This window comes from Schistocerca nitens, chromosome 1 (genome assembly GCF_023898315.1).
Source record: "Schistocerca nitens isolate TAMUIC-IGC-003100 chromosome 1, iqSchNite1.1, whole genome shotgun sequence".
Lineage (NCBI taxonomy): Eukaryota > Metazoa > Arthropoda > Insecta > Orthoptera > Acrididae > Schistocerca > Schistocerca nitens.
Genome location: NC_064614.1, coordinates 126,776,527 through 126,791,535, shown reverse-complemented (window position 1 = coordinate 126,791,535; position 15,009 = coordinate 126,776,527). Strand labels below are relative to the sequence as shown.

The 15,009-nt window shown below is 41.1% G+C and overlaps 1 protein-coding gene across 2 annotated transcripts in view; it reads left to right on the top strand.

Moving 5' to 3' along the window:
- The window catches only part of LOC126242772 (probable cytosolic Fe-S cluster assembly factor CPIJ010948), a 79,296-nt gene that overhangs the window by 5,627 nt on the left and 58,660 nt on the right, over positions 1–15,009 (top strand). For both annotated transcript variants that reach the window (XM_049948115.1, XM_049948116.1), the window contains 2 exons: positions 10,045–10,153; positions 11,656–11,811. In XM_049948115.1, the coding sequence (XP_049804072.1) occupies positions 10,045–10,153; positions 11,656–11,811 (265 nt within the window). The remainder of the gene's footprint in view (positions 1–10,044; positions 10,154–11,655; positions 11,812–15,009) is intronic.

The window sequence follows — 15,009 nt, the reverse complement described above, 5'->3', positions numbered from 1 at the left end:
TGATGTGGGGGTCTGAGTGGGGTACGGTCAAATGGGGGGTTGCCCCAGGGATCAGTGTTGGGGCCACTCCTGTTCCTTATTTATATAAATGATATGTCCTCTAGTATTACGGGCAACTCTAAAATATTTCTGTTTGTTGATGACACTAACTTGGTTGTACAGGATGTTGTGTGTAACATTGGCTCGGTTTCAAACAATGCAGTTCATGACCTAAGTTCATGGCTTGTAGAAAATAAACTAATGCTAAATCACAGCAAGGCTCAGTTTTTACAGTTTCTAAGACAAAATTCAACAAAACCTGACTTTTTAATTTCACAGAAAGGGCATATGATTAGTGAAACTAAACAGTTCAAATTTCTAGATGTTCAGATAGATGGTAAACTGTCGTGGAAAGCCCATGTTCAGGATCTGTTCAAAGACTTAATGCTGCCATTTTTACTATTCGAACGGTATCTGAGTTAAGTGATCGATCGACATGGAAATTAGTCTACTTTGCTTATTTTCATTCATTTCTGTCATATGGAATTATATTTTGGAGTAACTCTTCCGATTCTAATAGGATATTTTTGGCTCAGAAATGGGCGGTTCGGGCAGTACATGGTGTAAGTTCACAAACCTCTTGTTGACCCGTGTTCACTAGTCTGGGTATTTTGACATTGGCCTCTCAATATATATATTCTTTACTGTCGTTTCTTGTTAACAATATCTGATTATTCCCAAGAATAAACAGCTTTCACGAAGTTAATACTTGGCAGAAATCCAACCTGCATTTGGATTAGTCTTCCTTAACTCTTGTGCAGTAAGATGTGCAGTATACTGCTGCATCCATTTTCAATAAGCTACCACAAGAATTCAAATATCTTAGCAGTAATCCACGCACTTTAAAATCGAAACTGAAGTTTCCTCATGGGTCACTGCTATTCTGTTGAGGAGTTCCTTGAAAAATTAGGCTGATTCTTATGTTATATTGCCAACAGCCTTGCTGCAGTGGTAACACTGGTTCCCATTAGATCACCGAAGTTAAGCGCTGTTGGGCTGGGCTAGCACTTGGACCATCCAGTCTGCCGAGCGCTGTTGGCAAGCGGGGTGCACTCAGCCCTAGTGAGGCAAACTGAGGAGCTACTTGATTGAGAAGTAGCGGCTCCAGCCTCGGAAATGGACTTAACGGCGGGAGACAGCATGTTGACCGCAAGCCTTTCCATATCCGCACCCAATGACGCCTGTGGGCTGTGGATGACACAGCGGCCAGTCTGTACCTTTGGGCCTTCGTGGCCTGTGCGGGAGGAGACAGTTATGTTATACTGTTGACTGAGTTTACTGAAACTTATGGCTTGACTTTTTTTGGGTTCATAAGGATTTAATTTTTATCTTTCATTACTTTTATGTTGTAATTTCATGTACGGACACATTCCATGATCTTGGAGATTTGCTCCTCAATTTAGTCCTATGGAACTTGACTTATAAATGTGCATAATTTCAATATCAGAAGAAAAAAATAACAGTCATTACTCTACATTAACGTTGTCTTTAGCATAAAAGGGGGGTGGACTATGCTGCAACCAAAAATATTGATCATCAACATCTATACTCTGCAGCATTGTCAGCATGTAATCATATTTACAAATTAATTTGTTATTTGAATGTAAAAGGCTCCTTCCACATCTTTAACATTTATCACACAAATGATGTATGGAACATGATGAGACTAACTAAATGGCTGTACACCATTTCTGAAACCAAGCACAGATAGATGTCCAATAAACAGTGTCATTGAGTCAAATAGTGCCCACAGGTAGCCCAATGTGTCTTAAAATTTTTTATGAATGCATTTGATGAATTAAAGACTTGTGAAGTTACAATGAATTTGTCACATACCAATATGCAGCAAGTGGTTTTTAACGGGGAAACTAATACTTCTTGTTACTTGCATGTAACACAAACAGGATTGGTATCAGTGCAGTATTGCACTGATAAGTTGGCGACATCATTAATGTGATTTTTAATAAATGGCCAGTGTAATGTCATTAACAACACAAACTCATTAACAAAAAAAAAAAAATCCAAGAAACAAACCCTCAACAGGAAATGGGGAGGGGGGGAGTGATTTGGGCCAAGAATAGCCTTGCTATCAACACCCACAATCATATTAAAAACTTGAATATTTTACTGCAGTGGGGAAAATAGTGGTTTTGATCAAGGAATCAAATGTAACTACAGTTGACCATATAGTTATGGAATAGATGTACAAAGTATATAAAAAAAAGAATTGTTACACATTCATGGCTCACTGTCACTTTCCAAACTAAATTAAGCCTAAGGATACACCACAGAGCAACTTGTAACCATAAACGTCATTTTACAAAAATGGCCCTTTTGCTGTCTTCAACAACTCGGAGCCAGAGTATCTCCTTGCAACCTAATATAGACTTTGGGCTACACTAAATTCAGTCCGCCATTGCAACCATGGCTGGAGGAACATAAATAGGTGTAATTGACAGCATGGTTTGGTACATCATTCCTCTTACCAGATTGCCATATTCATTAGAGCTGTATTGCTATATTAAAGAACATGGGGTATAAACATATTACAGACAAAAAATATTGCTGACATCTATACATCTGAAACATAAAACAAAAACATGCCTGACATAATCTATGTAACATATACCATCACTCACCAAAACATATACGGCTTGCATTGTTTACTAGTCGTACACAGACAATCCCCCTCCCCTTTTTGTCCTAGTCTCCCTCCTCTGCTTGGAGCTGTATCCTCAACTATCACCCCATCTGATTTTTTAGCCAATGTTGTTATCTTGTGAACCCCTACCCACGGTATGTACTTTTATTTTCTGCTTGTGACTATCATGTACGGTTCAGAAATGTGCTTGCTGGCACCAAACCATCTCATAGAATGGCTGTAAATGCTGCAAAATATTGTGTGTTTTATCTGGCACTGAGAGATACTTAGGGACTTTCAAAGGAACCCTCATTCTCATAAAATAGAAGTCCGATAATCTTTATGTTAACAGTTCAACTTTGCTGTGTATGTTCCTTTAGCCTCTAGAAACCAATGTCCCTAAAATTTCCATGGAAAGCACCGATGTCCAATCTTGTGATAATTTAGGGAATATTATTATTGAAATTCATAAGTGATGCAGTCATTCAGTATATCATATATCTACTTTCAAATTCATCAAAGCACATCTGACACTCAGGAAAAGTATTGATTTATGCTTTTATTACATAAATATGGTGTTTGCTCACCAGCATGATAATGGAAAATCCCAAGTAGAATACCAATATTGTAATGAATGAAGAGAACTACCCAATATATTAGTTGAACTCAATATTAATGCACCTGGGAGTGAGGGTGCTTTGGTTGGCTTATCCTGAGTTTTCATTGTGCTGTTTCATGAGGAGATGCTAAACCACTTGATAGTATATGTACAGCTGTCTTTAAATCATTCACAGCGTGATGTGTTTTCTTTAGTAACCACTGTACTTGTTTACTGTAGCATCACTGCGTGTTTCCGATAATGGCTGGGGGGGAGGGGGGGGGGACATGCAATAATACACAACTGCTGTATCAGTGGACAGAGAAAATATATTTTCTTTTTTCCCTCACATCTGGAAAAGAACATCTGCTTAGATTTTAATTATGCATATTGCCTTTTTAATGTATCTGAACTCTTCATATGTGATAACACTTTAAATTTTAACTATGCAATTTGAGTTTTGGATCTGCTTCTTAATAATAGATTTATTTGGGTGTTACGTCTCAAAGAGTTGAAGATTATGCACCACAAACAACTTAACATTTTTAAGTGTCATAGCAAATGAACTTGGGAAGTTGACAGGTCTGAACTCCTGCAGCTTCACAGGGCTTTTGTTTGGTCATGACTTAACACAGGGTGTATAAAAAAATTATCCCACATTCTTACCAGAGAGAACACTTTTCAAGACTAGAAAAAAGGCATATAAATATATGTTAAGGCTGTCAACTGACTCACAACATTAACAACTCTAATGCATTGCTCGTAAATAGATGACATGACCTATTTTTATTTGATTATATGATTGCCAAACAATCACTAAAAAGTCACAATAATTAAATATTTGTGGGTATATACATAGTGCAATCCAAAATGGAACAACTTTGTAAAACTAACCATAGGAAAGGCAAATAACTGAAATTCACTGAAAGGACATGTTGTCTATCCTGGGATACAGAATCATCACTCAGCTCATATTCAAGTATTGGTCCTTACCAGGTGTGACTGTAGCTTAAGTGCCTAAACAAGTCTGTATTTGCAGTGAGAATGATGTCGGATGCAGGAGATATAAATATTTAAAAAACTTGCATACTTTGCTTACTTTCATTCTGTTATGTCATATGGGATCATATTCTGGGGTAAATCATCTAACTGAGCAAAAGTTTTTAGCATGCAAAAGCGTGTAATAAGAATCATTTGTGGTGTAAATTCAAGAACATTCTGTAGAAACCTGTTCAAGGTTCTTTGTATTCTAACCACTGCTTCTCAGTATATTTATTCCTTAATGAAATTTGTTGCAAGTAATATATCTTTATTTCCAACTAATAGCTCAATACATATTATTAATACTAGAAATAGGAACAATCAACATAAAGACCTAAAATCACGTACCCTGGTCCAAAAAGGGGTTCAATATTTAGGAATACACATTTTCAATAAATTGCCAGCAACCATTAAAAACTTGGTTTCTGATAAAGCACAGTTTAAACAGAGTTTTAAAGACTTTTTGATAGGCAATTCTTTCTACTCTATAGATGAATATCTTAACAGAGACTTTAGGCCAGCTTAAGTAAAAATGTCTGTTAGATTTCAGTTTTGACTGCACTTGGTCCCAACAGTCAAGATTAGGTATTTTGTGTATTATAAATTTATTAATAGTGCATAACAATGTTTCATTCTGACAGCGTGTTAATTCTGTAAATATCAGCTGTTCCAGTTTATTGTATTGTATTCACCTATTTTGACAATCTCGTGACAAATGATCAGGGTAGTAAGTGTGGTGTCACCGCTAGACACCACACTTACTAGGTGGTAACTTAAATCGGCCGCGGTCCTGTAGTACATGTCGGACCCGCGTGTCGCCACTGTGGGATCGCAAACCTAGCGCCACCACAAGGCAGGCCTCGAGAGACTGAGGAGACCTCGTCCCCAGTTGTACGGACAACATAGCTAGCGATTGGACGTGCTAAGCCTTGCTCTCATTTGCCGAGAGATAGACAGTAGAATAGCCCTCTGCTAAGTTAACTGGCGACCACCTAGCAAGGCGCCATTTGTATCAGTGCCTATAGCTTACTAATATTCAAGAGAGATGTATTCCAAGGACTAATTAAAAGTTAAGTAACAAGCATCTACGTACTTTTCTTCTTATTCATTTATAAGTCTCATGTTCCAGACTTCACGCCCGTCTGCGTTAGCATTGCGTGCCCTATCGGCTACAGCATTGTGTCTAGGCTGTATGGTCTAGACACAACAGTAAGTATTATATTCAAATGTTTTATGTTATACTTTCTGACATGTTCCACGCTCACGAGAATCATCTCATTTTTTGGGTTAGTGGAATGAAAACTAAATCAAATCTAATCTAATCTGGAGGAAACAAAAAAATCATTTATTTAGTTAGCACAAAAGTTTCACAGATATATTCATTCAGCTCGAGTGGGCAGATACTACAAGAGAAGCATAGAACATTATGATGCAGTTTACTATTAGTCACATGATTATACTTTACTGGTAGTGTCAACCAACATATTGCTTCTTCTCACTGTTATTTCACAAAACGACCATGAGGGTAAAATTAAAGAGCAGCAGTTGTTCTTGCTTTGCAGCTTTTACAACTATAACAGAAAAAGTGGGGAGATTACAGTAAAGTAGAACCTTAATAATCCATCCCCTACAGGACCGAGAGGGTGGTCACAAAGCAAAGGAGATGCTTTTAATAGTTTCCACAATGAAACATTGTCTCAAAATATGGTAAAAAACCAAAAGAGATTCTAGATGTATTAAAGTACACAAGTTGCAAAAAACAGTCAATACCATCACAGTGCGATAGCGATGGAGATGTTATTGATGATGGTACCACTAAAGCGGAGTTACTAAATACAGTTCTCCATAATTCCTTCACAAAAGAAGACGAAGTAAATATTCCAGAATTCGAAACCAGAACAGCTGTTAGCATGAGTGACATAAAAGTAGATATCTTAGGTGTTGCAAAACAACCCAGATCACTTAAGAAAGGCAAGTCTTCCAGTCAAGATGGTATACCAGTCAGGTTCCTTTCAGAGTATGCAGACACAATAGTGCCTTTCTTTGCAATCACATACAACTGCTCACTTGACGAAAGGTCTGTTCCTAAAGACTGGAAAGTAGCACAGGTCACGCCAATATTCAAGAAAAGAAGAGTAACCCATTGAATTACAGACCCATATCACTGACCTCAATTTGCAGTTGGATTTTATAGCATTGTTGGGGCCACATGTAGTAAGCGTTGCTTCACGCAGTGAAGAATGGCAAAACAGAGGCACGCCATCGACCGAGGCGTTGCGAAGTAGGCAGGCACAGATAGCCTTGTTGACAGCAGCAGTCTACCAACAGAGTGACACAAGGACGCACACAGACCGAGCGAAGCCTGGAGAGTGCCGAATAAGAGGAAGTGAGGCCAGCGTGCTAAGTTACGCTGCAATATACTGCAGGAGTAATAACAAAAAGCTACCACCGAGGGTAAAAAAATGTCCTCCTGCCAGATATAAACAGTGGAGTGCAGTCAGCAACAGACAAACCATTAGGAAGCAGTTCGGATCTGAGGATGGATGTGGTCCGTGTCTGAATGTTCAATCTTCGTAGGTGATGATTCCGGAAGTCTGTTCCAGTTTGCAGGAGTCATCCGTTCGCCGCACGATGTCAACTTCAGCTCTGGAGGTCGGCCCGAGTTCAGTTGGCACTATGGCTGACTAACTACAGCGAGAACTTCCCGGGGGACCGGCCGCAGCGCAGTCTTGGTCACAGGCGCTGCCGGGGCTGACGCCCAGACTTCATGGCAACCCGGCCCCCCCGGCACTTGGTCCGTCCATGACGGGACCTCGCAGACATCACGACTGACGGCGTCCCAACCACCGGTGCAGCAGGCCCCACGGCGCGTAGTCCGTCCATGGCGGGACCTCGCGGACATCGCGACTCATGTCTTCCCAGCACCACCTCACCGTGGTGCAGCTCCGTGGGCATGCCCGTACTGGGGCACTGAGCGGCGACGAGTTCATCTCAACCACAGGGCATCCTGGCTTCAGCGGAGCACTTGTGACTTGAGGCTCCAGAGTGCGATCAGCGGCAGGCGTTCCGCGCATTGTCGGAGAATCTACACAGCAGCAGCCAGGCGGAGGGACCCGCAGGGCTGGGCAGCAACGACAAGGGAGAAATTGTAAAGAAAGCTCAATAAATAATTGTAATACTCCACGCCGTCTCAGTCTTTGGCGCAGCCACTGTGTCTGCAGCTAACAAGTGGTGCAGAAGTCGTAATAGCATATACTGTACTCGAACATTATGAATCACCTTGAAGAAAATGACTCATTGATACATAACCAATAGGGATTCAGAAAATATTGTTCTTGTGCAACACAGCTTGCTCTTTATTGCCATGAAGTAATGAGTGCTGTCGACAAGGGATCTCAGATCGCTTCCATATTCCTAGGTTTCCAGAAGGCTTTTGAGACCATTCCTCACAAGTGACTATTAATCATATTGCATGTATATGGAGTATCATCTGAATTGTGTGACCGGATTCTTGATTTCCTCTCAGAGAGGTCACAGTTCGTAGTGATAGATGGTAAATCATCGAGTAGAACAGAAGCAATATCTGGTGTTCCGCAAGGTAGTGTCATAGGCCCTCTGCTGTTCCTGATTTATGTAAATGATCTTGGTAATAATCTGAGCAGTCCCCTTAGATTTTTTGCAGGTGATGCTGTAATTTACCGTCTAGTAAAATCATCAGATGATCAATTCCAAATACAAAATGATCTAGAGAGAATTTCTGTATGGTGCGAAAAGTGGCAATTGGCACTAAACAAAGAAAAGTGCGAGGTCATCCACATAGGTACTAAAAGAAATACGATAAATTTTGGGTATACGATAAATTGCACAAATCTAAGGACTGCAATTCGACTAAATACCTAGGAATTACAATTACAAGCAACATAAATTGGAAAGACCACATAGATAATATTGTGGGGAAGGCTAAACAAACACTGCCCTTTGTTGGCAAATCACTTAGAAGATTCGACAAACCCACTAAAGAGACAGCCTACATTACACTTGTCCGTCCTCTGCTGGAATATTGCTGCATGGTATTGGATCCTTACCAGGTAGGATTGATGGAAAAGAAAAAGTGCAAAGAAGGGCAGCTCATTTCGTGTTATCGTGCAATAGGGGTGAGAGTGTCACTGATATGATACGCGAGTTGGGGTGGCAGTCATTGAAACAAAGGTGGTTTTCTTTGCGGTGGGATCTATTTACGAGATTTCAATCACCATCGTTCTCTTCCTAATGCAAAAATATTTTATTGACACTCACCTACGTAGGGAGAAATGAGAAATGATAATCATAATAAAATAAGAGAAATCAGAGCTCGAACAGAAAGATTTAGGTGTTCCTTTTTTCCACTCACTGTTTGTGAGTGGAATAGTAGAGAAGTAGTATGAAAATGGTTCGATGAACCCTCTGCGAGGCACTTAAGTGTGAATTGCAGAAGATGTAGAGGAGATCAGATTATCAGAGGAACACTTACATTGGCCCATAACATCATGATAGAGTAAGCCCAACTTTAATTTTCAGTTGGAAATAGTGTCTGAAATACTGTTTCCGTGTTAAAACTCTAACAAAATTATAAGAAATTGTGCACACACAAAAAAAATCATACACGAAATTGTAATGTATGAAGCACCAGAGATGCAATGATCGGGCTAAGAGAGAAGTCGGACAATCAGAGGTCAGATTACTGAGGTTCCACTGTAGAACAAAAATCACCCACCACCACACATGCTAAGGTGGCTTGTGGATGTATGTACCTTATAATTGTTGGCAACATAGTAGTGATATTGTTGTTTGGTAGAGTTTTTATGGAGAAAACTTTTTTATTTGACACTCCCAAATACCATTTCATAGGATCATATTTATGCAATTACACTTCAACATTCATAACCTCATTCTTTGGTCATTGTTTTATTCTAGAATGAAAGGAAATGCTACGAAACGATTCAAGCCTGTGACAGCAGGACATGCAGGGTGTATGATGATGGGGGCTGGGAGAGTAGGCTGCCCCCTAGTCTGACTGAGGGGTGATCTTTGGAAAACAGTTTTACGCTTCACTTATCTGAATCATTCTTTCACTATCTAGGAATTCTTCCACCCTACCCTGCGGACTACCCAGCAACATAAGGAAATATTGTGGAGGGCAGCTCCCATTGTTCTCACAAACATTGGCACTTCCACACACTCATTAAAAATGTTAATACGTGTCTGTGGAATAGCACAGTAAAATTGATTGTGAAAAATGACTTTGTATTCGTTTTATGAAATTTATATATGCATATGCAGCAAGATCACTGATAATTTTGCTATTGAGCACCCTAAAATCAACAATAAAGACTATAACAACAGCCTACTGTGCTGTGCATTTCTTCCAAATATGCCGTTGGAAGTTATAAATATATTATCAAATGTCATATCTATTGATGATGGAACAGATCCTTGTATGACCACCCGGATTTAAGTTTTCCATGATTTCCTCAAATAATTCCAGACAAACACTGGAATGGTTCCAATTTCCTTCCCCATCCTTGAAACAATCTGATCTTGTGCTCCATCTCTAATGACCTTGATGTCAACGGGAAATCAATCTGTAATTATCCTTCCTTCCTTTTCATACCAACTGAACATGAAGTTAATGTCATCTGAGTCAATTTCTTGAAAACGGTTAATATACTTTTTAATTTTTTTCCAGGGATCAGGTCAAGCCAAATTTATTGTTATTTCCCTCTCAGTTCAGCCAGTTCTGTCTTTGGCTGAAGCTTTCCACATAGACCCAGAAGATGCTGCTCGAAAACTTACTGGTAAGTGAAATGATATTAGCTTCATATATCATCATCATTTTTCTGCTGCAGCAAACTGGATGCTGTTGTAGATACGACTTCTTCCACTTTACTTGTCCTTCCCCAACTGTTGCTTATTTATCTGACACCAGTTGGCACTTCAAATGTTGGGATCTAATAAGATTCGTTCCAGAGGGACAATAATGGTTCAAATTCCTATCAGCCCATCTACATTTAGGATTTTCATGATTTCCTTAAATCGTTTAAGGCAATTGCCAGGGTGAGCCCTTTGGAAGGGACACAGATGATTGCCTTCTCCAATCTGAACACGTGCTCTGTCTTTAATGACCTCTACATCAATGTGGTGTTAAACATTAATCTTCCTTTTTCTCCTCCCCCTCCCCCACCCTACCCCACCCCACCCCACCGCGCCTCTTTTCCCCTTTCAGCACCGGATAGTACTAGCGTTTGAGCTCCCACTGTTTATTTAGTTTAAATACACGCTCTCTCACATACAACCACACAGACAACAAAAGGGTGCTTCTCAGTTTGTTGTAACATCTCTGTGCCATTACATGTGTGAATTATGTGCTGCAGTTGACAGTCAGCTCTTTGTGAGTGGTTGTATTTCCTCATTTTTGTTTATTAGTAGGGTGATATTCGGTATAAAACTGTTCTATATTAATAAACTTAAAATAAATTAAAAAAAAAACAAGGAGTGATAATGATTTTGTATCTTTTACTGAACTTCAGAAAGCAGTCGTTCAGAACTTTCACTTATTACATGTGAATTCCGTGAGTGCCACTGATGTATCATTCTAGCAACAATATAGTGGCATACTGACTTGAAGAAATTGGATAACCCCCCCCCCCACCCCCACCCATCTCAGTTGCATTGATACACAATTTTTGGTGCAGTGGTTAATGGTTTTGGGGTGACGCAACCATTCTCAAACCACACACCTTTTTATTAAGTGTAACTAGTCATACAGGTGGTGCCAAAAGCTCCAATATAGCAACAAGTACTCCAACTGATATTAACCTTTGTGTTTACTGTTGCAACTGACTGACACAACATAAAAAAGTCAAATTTCCTCAGTACTGAACAGTTGCAGATTGCCCATCCTGTGGCATCATGCCTCGAATCAGCAGTGTAATGGCTTTCCAGTTTCAAGCAGAGCCTTTGTGGTAGAGGTAATGATAAAGATATTGCTAATGAGCACACTGAATTTTTGGAGACCAGTCTACAGTTATGTACACCTAATCAGTTGTATATTGTCATGTCCCTAATCTGTGGTATAAAGTCCATTTCAGTCGTGTATACCAGTGTTAGTTTCAGAATATTCACAAACATTAGAGTATACTAAAGCATTAGCTTAAGTTGTGTTCACACCTAAATATAAAACAATAAATAAATACACTTTTGTTACCTGTATCAGAATGAATCCCCAGATAATGGAATTTTGCATATTTGGGTGGAATCTGGAGTACAAAGGAAATATGTTTACTGTTGTCTGTTGCAGGTTACTTCAAATCACAAGGGGCTGACCTTGTGGTGGATATGAGATTAGCCGAGGACATAGTGTTGATAGAAAGCCAAAAAGAATTTATTGATCGGTATAAAAAGGCAGAGAATGGTACCTCTGAATGCCTCCCTGTTCTGGCATCAACGTGCCCTGGTAAGATTAACATTTTCAGTGGTGTACTGAATAACTCCATACTTCCATTTCCCCCTCAAACTCACCCCTTCATGTATGATCCATTCTTTTCCAGCTCTCCCCTTCCATTTGTTGTATACTGATACCATCTCTTTTTAAAAATTGTTTGGTCCAAAAATCCTGTGGCTCTGGAGACACTGCTGTCCTTGGTATATGCCAGTATTTGCCTAATTTCTTTCATTCCAGTCATTACGTCTATCTTCTTCCATCTATCTTCAGTAGATATATAAATTGTAGTTACCTGCTGCTGTTCTGTCTGTATGATCGGGTATATCTCAGGAACTACAGGATTTTGATACAGTTTTCACTAATAGATATACTGATTTTCAAGAAAGATTTGTGTACACGATTTATGAATATTTCATGCAAATTGGCTAAATATTTCATGCAAATTGGCTAAACTTTGATGAAAACAGTGCCATTGCCATCTACGAGTAGCAGCAAATGGTGGAACATCTTGGAATTGTGGTAGCTTGCCCAGCTTAGTGCTCCTCTATCCAGCCGTGATCCACCCCCACTGCCCCAAAATCCCCCACCCCCCGTTAACTTTCCCGAATTTCTTAACCTTGAATCTTGCCTCACCATCATTCCCAAACCCCTCAACATGCAAACTAACCTTACATCCGCAGGAAGAACCGCAGTCCATCATCTAAAAACTGATCCTGACCTTGTAATCCTAACTGCAGACAAAGGCTCCACCACTTGTTTTTAATCGCAAGGATTACATGTCAGATGGACTCTGCCAGCTATCAGATACATCCACCTACGAACCTTGACACAATAACTCCATTCCAGAAATCTGGCAGGATCTCCAGTCACTCCTCAAATCCTTAGGCCCATCCCAGAACCTCTCCCCGGAGTCCATCTCCCTGCTCACACCTACCACTCCTCGCACTCCTACCTTCTACATGCTTACTAAAGTCCATAAATCCAACCACCCTACTGAGTGAGGTGGTGCAGTGGTCAGCACACTGGACTCGCATTGAGGAGGATGACGGTTCAATCCCGTGTCTGGCCATCCTGATTTAGGTTTTCCGCAATTTCCCTAAATCGCTTCAGGCAAATGCCGGGATGGTTCCTTTGAAAGGTCACGACCGACTTCCTTCCCCATCCTTCCCTAATCCGATGAGACCGATGACCTAGCAGTTTGGTCTTCTCCCCCAAATCAACCCAACCCAACCACCAAGAATACCCCATTGTGGCAGGTTACTGTGCCCCCACTGGCAGAATCTTTACTCTCATAGACCAACACCTTCAGCCTATTACGCGGAACATACCCTTGTATATAAAAGATAGCAACAATTTACTACACTATGGTTTTACTGCTATTGAACACTACTTTTCCCAATGCCTGACGAATTCCAAACCAACAATCTCCTTTTTAGTCACCATAACCAGTTATATCCTCAACCCCAATTACTTCTCCTGTGAAGGCATTCGTTACAAACAAATCCGGGTTACGGCTTTGAGCACCCATTTGGCACCATCCTATGGTGACCTATTCATGGGCCATCTAGAGGAATCCTTGCTAAACACCCAGAATTCATTGATGACGTCTTTGCGATCTGTATCACGGGTGAGGACAACCCATCCACATTCTTCGAGAACCTCAACAGGTTCTCCCCCATTTGCTTCACCTGGTCCTACTCAACCCAATAAGCCACCTTCCTCGATGTTGACCTCCACCTCAAAGATGGAAACATCAGTACCTCTGTCCATATCAAACCTACTAACCACCAGGAATACCTCCAATTCAACAGCTGCCGTTCCATATCAAGAAGTCCCTTCCATACAGCCTATCCACCTGTGGTTGTCGCATCTGCAGTGACGAGTAGTCCCTCTCAAAATATACCGAGTGTCTCACTGAAGCCTTCACAGACTGTAATTATCCTCCCAGCCTTGTACAAAAACAATTCTCTCATGCCTCATCTTTCCAGTCTCACCGTCCAGCCACAGAAGAGCATTCGTAATTCAGTATTACCCAGTACTGGAGCAACTGGATTACATTCTCCGCCAGGGTTTCGACTACCTCTCATTGTGTCCTGAAATGAAAAATGTCCTGCCCACTATCCTCCCCAACCCTCCCCCATCCACCAAACCTACACAATGTACTTGTCCATCCCTACACAATCCCTGCTCTGAAGCCGTTACCTGTAATACACCTAGATACAAGACCTGGCCCATACATCCTCCCACCACCACCACCTACTCCAGTTCAGTCACAAACATCACCTATCTCATCAAAGACAGGGCTACCTGTGAAACCAGTCATGTGATCTAGAAGCTAAACTGCAACCACTTTTCGGCATTCTATGTGGGCATGACCACCAACAAGCTGTCTGTTCGCATGAATGTGTACCGACAAACAGTGGTCAAGAAACAAGCGGACCACCCTGTTGCTGAGCACACCACCCAACACGACATCCTTCATTTCAATAACTGCTTCACAGCCTGTACCATATGGATCCTTACCACCTACACCAGCTTTTCTCCTCCCAGGGGGCTCGCCACTCTTTGGCGGGTTCGTGCTTGGCTACCAAGGGGCCCCAGCCTTTGCAGCATATTTTCCTTTCTGTGCTGCATGTCTATCCCCTTGCTATTCTCTTTCCACTCACTTTGGGAACATGTCTGGGATGTTATTGGGAATGTTCTGCATTGTTTGTCGCTTTCGTAAGACAGTCTCACCTTTGTTTTTCACTCCCTTTTCTTTGTTTCCTTTCTCCTCTCGTTCCTCCGCTTTGGTGTTTGAGCTTCCTCTTTTCTTCTTCTTCTTCTTCTTCTTCTTCCCTGTGTGCTCCTGACGGCCGGCCCACGTGTCTGACACATTAACAGGTTACTGGGTAATGCATAATTCCCAGTCCCAGGTCGACAGGTAGGGTTCGCACGTGTCCCCTGGTACAGGCCAGGTCCAGGGAGGAGCAATTGCCTGAGCTGCAACCTTCCCAAATTTCCAATTGCAATTGGTTCCTCTGTCAGGTGTTCGGGAGGTGTGATCTGAGGAGTGAACAGTCACCTAAGGCAGGTGCGCCCCCTTGTGAATGGGGCACCAGTTGGAATGAGTGCGCCATCGGAGACGCTGGCAGTCATGGGGAATTTTCTCGCAATGAGTCAATCATCTTCCCAATCAACGTCTACGAAACAGAAATGTAATGAGCATAA